The 5,893-nt window shown below is 54.9% G+C and overlaps 1 protein-coding gene across 1 annotated transcript; it reads left to right on the forward strand.

The window, feature by feature from the left end:
- Window positions 1-229: 229 nt before the first annotated feature.
- On the forward strand, window positions 230-2,426 carry VOLCADRAFT_95051 (uncharacterized protein; the record flags this gene model as incomplete). The annotated part of the gene is made up of 3 exons (XM_002954174.1): window positions 230-253; window positions 701-793; window positions 2,193-2,426. 3 exons carry the CDS (start codon window positions 230-232, stop codon window positions 2,424-2,426), a joined length of 351 nt encoding a protein of 116 aa, XP_002954220.1.
- Between the last annotated feature and the right edge of the window lie 3,467 nt (window positions 2,427-5,893).

A 5,893-nucleotide genomic window follows, 5' to 3' on the forward strand; every position in this document is an offset into this window, starting at 1 on the left:
CTCTTTGGCTCAAAATATAGCGATCCCTCAGCAGCACTGATTATACCAGCGCGTCAAACGCAAGTTTATCCTACGGATGCCGGACCGGCCTCGAGTCGGCCGACACAAGTGCCCCATAAGAGGCGTGACACGGCAAGCCAGTGCCCGCAACCAAGGTGTCCGCATTTCCCCGGAGAGAACACCGGTACCGACAGGCCCTGAACAAGTGCACACCCGGCGCGTGGATGACATGAGAGTTGTCCCGACATTGAAGGTAAGGAGGGCCGGGACGAGCTTGCCGCGCGCAGACAAACCTAAGTCCAACCAGCCATCACAGATGAGGGCCCGGTTGAAAGCCAAAACAGCATGTTGGAAGTTATTTATGCAGTCCCGCCTGGTCATGGCCTGGGTACTGTTCGGTTTCCGCTGTTGTGCGAAGCACCCTACAGCCTGGCCAACCGTCGGCCTAACAGCAGACTGAATTTTGTGATCACCGAACTGGTCGCCACTGGGGCGGGACCATGAGTCGACTGCCAACTGCGCTGCGTATTGCCCCTCGGTTTTGTTCCTAAAGAAGGCCACTCCCAAATTCCGCCTAATTTCTGATGCACGCTATGTTATATTATCGAACACCGTGTGGTGCCGAGCTACAGGTATAAGTCCCGTGGGATGCTTGTGGGAAGTGCCACAACCACACGGCTATCTGCCCACCGTGTCTCAGAAGTCCGGCTATCAAGGTTGTGCAGTGCCCAGTGGGCTGGCACCAGCCTGTTGGGGTTTTTTCGCACACCAAGGTGCGGGCGCCCTACCAGCGGTGAGAGCGGGTTCTCACCGACTTGGTGTTGACACCATCAACGGCTCAATTCGTCCCGAAAGGATGAGACTCGCAGTGCAGAGGATGGTGGAACCTGCGCAGCGTTCAAACAGCTGTACTCCCTACTGGGTGCATGAGATCGCGGACCTTTCGGGCATGTCGCTATTGCTGCCCCAATGTGGTCCACAGTTTTACCGGTCCAGGTCTGGTCCTACCGCCAGCCATGAGCTGTCGGAGTCGCCAAATATTGCACGTTTCTTTGCAGTCTAGGGTGGGTTAAACTCTTTTGGCAACCTACCCACGCGCACCCAATTGCCATCCACACAGATGCTGTTCCGAGTTTTCGTATGGCGGCTGGGTTGGTTGGGTCCTTGAGGACGGTGCCCTTGCTGTGGGCTGATGGGTATCGGAACTGGAGGGTCCATCTCAGACTCCTGGAACTGTCGGTGATGTTTAATGTGTTACCGAGCCTCATTCGGCAGGGGTGCTTGGACGCCCAGCGGGTGCTGGTCACAATCAAAGCCAACCTGCTAAAGACTTGATGATCCAAAGGTGGACCCCTTGTGGCCATGCACATGACGTGTGTGCACCACTGCTCTGGTAATAGGGCTTGGATCTCAGTGGATTGTTTCCCTCTTGAGTGCCACCAGTTCGCGGACGCACCCTTCAAGGGGCATGGCACTTTCGTTTGGCTGCTAAACCCTGCTTTGTTTGCACAACTGGCCAGACCGTGGGGTCACGAGGATAATTTGCAGTTGCCTTAGTCACATCGACAGCAGTCACCTAATGCTCCCCCTTACAATTTCACCAGATACTGACATGCGACAGGGTGCGAATGTCGCTGGGTGGTGTTTCCGCCTTCGCAATCATCGGACAAGCCCTGATGCATGCAACCACCACCATGCACGGCTTTGGTTCACCATGTCTCTCGGGCCTCATGCAACCTGGTGGCCCAAATTCATAAAATCCATAATAATAGTCATCATATCATCGTAATAATTACAGTAGTAGTAGTGATAGCTTAGTCTTGGCTGCAGCTTTTCCGTTCGTCCAAGCTAGTCTGTGTTACTGAAAGAGGGCATAGTCCCGTCCACTCGGGGTCACCCAAGGGGTATCCACCCGCCAAGATGATACACGATTGCATTCCCAGCGGACTTTGCCGACGGCGCCAACTTTGTGCCAGTGCCACCCCTGAAATGCAGAGCCTGATACACATATCGTGCCCCACTTGTAGTGGTCCGTGTGTGCTGCAAGCGGCACCGATGGACACGATATGGGTTGTGCGGCATCGTCACCACCATCCCTTCCCTCCGCTGGGTCGTGGCCAACTCGGATGGCATGCTGAGCTTGGAGCAGCATACCACGCCGCTTAACACAACCATCCCACTCAACCATACAGACTGCTCCGGGCCCCCTGTGGAGGCTCTTTGTGGAGGCAGGGCTGTCTCCGCGCTTTGGAACACACTCACTGCACTCTGAAGGTGTGACCGCTGCCGTTAACAACCGTGCGGATTGCAGCTTGGTGCAGCAGCTGGGTGCTGGAAGAGTGCGGAGGTTTCGAGAGCATAATGGTGAAGACAGCACCGCGGCTGGGGCATGGGTGATGACCCTCTTGACCTATACCAACCAGTGATCGTTGCACTTGTGGGTCCTTTCAAGACCTGTCATTACTATCGGCCACTAATGCAACTTTCACAATGGGTTGGTGTTGGGAGGGGGTTTCGCAACGGGTTGCTTTGCTACGGAGTTGTGCTTGCGGTTGGCGGCTTAGCTACTGTAACGCACCACGGCAGGACTGAGCAATAAGGTTACCAATCGGTTTCCGGGTCGTTGTCTCGAAATGTCGGTTACCCTACCGAAGCGATCCGGTTGGGTTATGACTAACCGTTTGGTTACCGAACCTTTTCCGCCATAAGGGTGCGGCATTGAGCCATATTGTGGCACGTATTGGTTTCATGCTTTTCACAGTGGAAGGCTTGCTTCTCCTTGATGTGTGATTTTGCTGTACTCTTCTTTGCAGGAAAAATGCCTTTTTGCAGGAAAAATGCAGGGAAAAATGGTCAACAGATGAGAAATTACTCCACACAACCTCTGCTTCGCGTGCCGTTTGCTCTCGTTTGCGCTCGTCCCACTTTGTATGCTGGACGGCTATGAGCTGCCGCTCTAGTTGCTGTTTGAATGTGGGTTGCAAGCCGTCGAGGAAACGCTCTTCCACCAGCTGATGCTTGCTTACCCTGCTTACCCTGCCATCGCACTTCCTCTCTTTCCCCGTGGCATCAGTTCGTTAGAAGTGGTTTTGAGGTTGTATGGCTATAGTGACATCACGCTTTCTTCAATTGCCTGTTGCCGGTTTTGCCTATTCGCACAGCCCAACGTCTTCTCTCGCCTCTTTTTTACTGCGGCAGGGAAGGAAATGCAATGCGCTAATGAATAATCCTGAGAGCACTTAACTGAAAGCGGCTTAAGGGGCCTGCATGCCCGTCCATGATTGGGGGATACCGCATCTTTTAGGCGTGGATGGTTGTCAGTCAGACGTAGACATGCAAAATGCAAAATGCTGCTAAGACCCAGTTCTTAGTTTGCTTTAATTTTTTAAGCTTTTTTAAACATCGGACACCAAACCGCTACAAGCTTAGCCTGTAGTGATAATTTGACCGGAATGCGAGAAGCTATACCTGCCATATGCCCCGAAACTGAATATCAGTTGTGTCTTGTCCATCAAATTAGGAGCAGCTGAGCATACGCAACCTAATACTATTTTCTGCAACTTCCAGATTTCCGACCGTACTTGCTTCCCCCAAGTTAAACTGAGAACCTGTGGTACCGCTTTGCCACAAAGCGGTGAGCCAAGTGAGAAGCTGGGGTTGCAAACCTGATTCCCGCTCTTTCCAAGCTCACCTTCCCTTCTTTGACAACCACTTGTGGACCCGGGATGCGCAGTCGCAAGTGGTGCAGGTTGCATGGACGGTGCTGTGCCGCAGCGCGTGCTGAAATTGTTTGTTTGCGCACCTTTGCGTGCATGGGTGGTGGTGGCGAGTATTAGGGTCGGGGACGAGCGTGGGGATTTGGGGGGTGGGGGATGGGGAAGAGGAGGTGGAGAGAGTGGGGGTGGGACGAGACCATGGAGTTGGGAGGTGGGACAAAGGCAAGGGAGTTGGGGGAAAGACGAACCACGAACGAGTGAAGGTGCTGCCAGGCCAAGCGTGTACCAGACGTAGAACTGACCAAAAGGCGTTGGGGGAACACGTGTCATGGGGCTGGAGAACAAGTGGCAGCTACCGCGCTTTAACTTCCCCTTGACACAACGGAGTAACACGTGTGGGGGTGTACACCCACGGATGAGCATGGGGAAATACTGATCCCCACTTCTCGCCCCGCCCCACAAGCAGGAGTGTGGTTCAGCGATCGCTCACTCCTTTCCGTTGGGTGATGATTAGGTTTCTCGGGCCAGTGCCAGGCCTGGATCGATGTGTTTAACACACGCAGTACGTCAGTTTATAAGGCAGACCACAACATCCTCTCGCCATTCTCTTTCCTACTTCATTTCAAAACGCCATTTCAACACTACTAGAATCCAGCCAACTCATCCCAGCAAGCAACGCCCAGACTCGTCAACAATAAAAACTCTTAACATTCTTCAAGCAAAACACAAGAAGATAACAGGCATAAAAGTAATAAATCACACACCCCGGCAATCACCAGCCACTACCAAACCATGGAAAAGCGCAACGATCGCTCGCCGCGACTCGGCCGAACCAACCTACTGACAACTCAGAATTGCAGCCCTTACCCGTCGGCATTCCCTCCTCCTTTCTCTTTCCCCCCTGCGTAGATAAGAGATCTCCCCTTTTGCCCTCTTGCCACTCCCACGTCAACTTTTAGGACACACACATTGCACACACGGGAATGTAATCCTTTGTTGTTCCATCATCCTGTGTTCTACCTTCAAAAATTCACCAAGCAGGCCTCCGCCATCACCCAGCCCCACGTTTTTGCCCCACCCAGGCTGAGCGCCAACTGAACTTCCCTTTCCTATCATCCCGCAAAAACCCCTCCGCCCTGCCGTCCCCCCACCTCTATCCCCGGCCGCGCTGTTCTGCGAAGCTCCCTCTAGAAAAGAAGGTACCACCACCAGCACCCCCGTCGCCGCACTTCCCATTCACACTCCCTCCCTCACTCGTTCACAACTCCTCTCAACCCCACCGCTCTCGCAATGTAAATTGCAGATTCCAATCCGTTCTTCCCCAATGCCGTACACTTCCGTACATTTCCTACACGTTCCCCCTCGTTCCCATCAGCCTGTTTTCCCATCAGCCTGTCACCGCCTGCTATTACCCAAATCGCTTAATTTCCTTTTCACCGCCAACTTGTCCTTCTCATTCTTTTCATTATCGTCACCACCACCACCACCACCACCACCACCGCCACCGCCACCACCACCATCACCACCACCGCCACCACCACCATCGCGCAACTCCTGTGAATTACTTTTCATCCCCCCAATAAAAGAGCCCTCGCAACTTACTTCCACGCAGACGCACACCCCCTCCGCACATCGGGATGCGCGAGGTGATGCATCAGCCATCAAACCTCCACCAGCCTCCAGACCCGCACCTTGGGACCGCGTCCTGACCGCGTCCGAGGCCAACGGACTCACTACACTAGTGATGTTCGTCTTTCCCCCCCTCCTCCCGCCGCCGCTTCCGCCGCTGCCTAAGCCACCACGTCCTTTCCACAGCCCCGCAGCACATGTACGCCGTATACAGGCTTACGCCGTACAAAGGCTTTGGGCTTTTATGTACAGCATACATGGGCTTACGCCGTACACGCCTGATCTGTCGCAACCGCAATAGCTACTCCACTACATGCACGTATCGCCACACCCGTACATACACTTCACGGCGCACAGTGTGCCTGGCACCGCTGCCGCCGTCACCGTCACCGCCGCCGCCGCTGCCGCCACCGTCGCCGCCGCCGTAGCCGCCGCCGCCGTCACCGTCACCGCCGCCGCCGCTGCCGTCACCGTCGCCGCCGCCGTAGCCGCCGCCGCCGTCACCGTCACCGCCGCAGCCGCTCCCGTCACCGTCGCCGCCGCTGCCG

Source organism: Volvox carteri (genome assembly GCF_000143455.1).
Source record: "Volvox carteri f. nagariensis unplaced genomic scaffold VOLCAscaffold_41, whole genome shotgun sequence".
NCBI lineage: Eukaryota > Viridiplantae > Chlorophyta > Chlorophyceae > Chlamydomonadales > Volvocaceae > Volvox > Volvox carteri.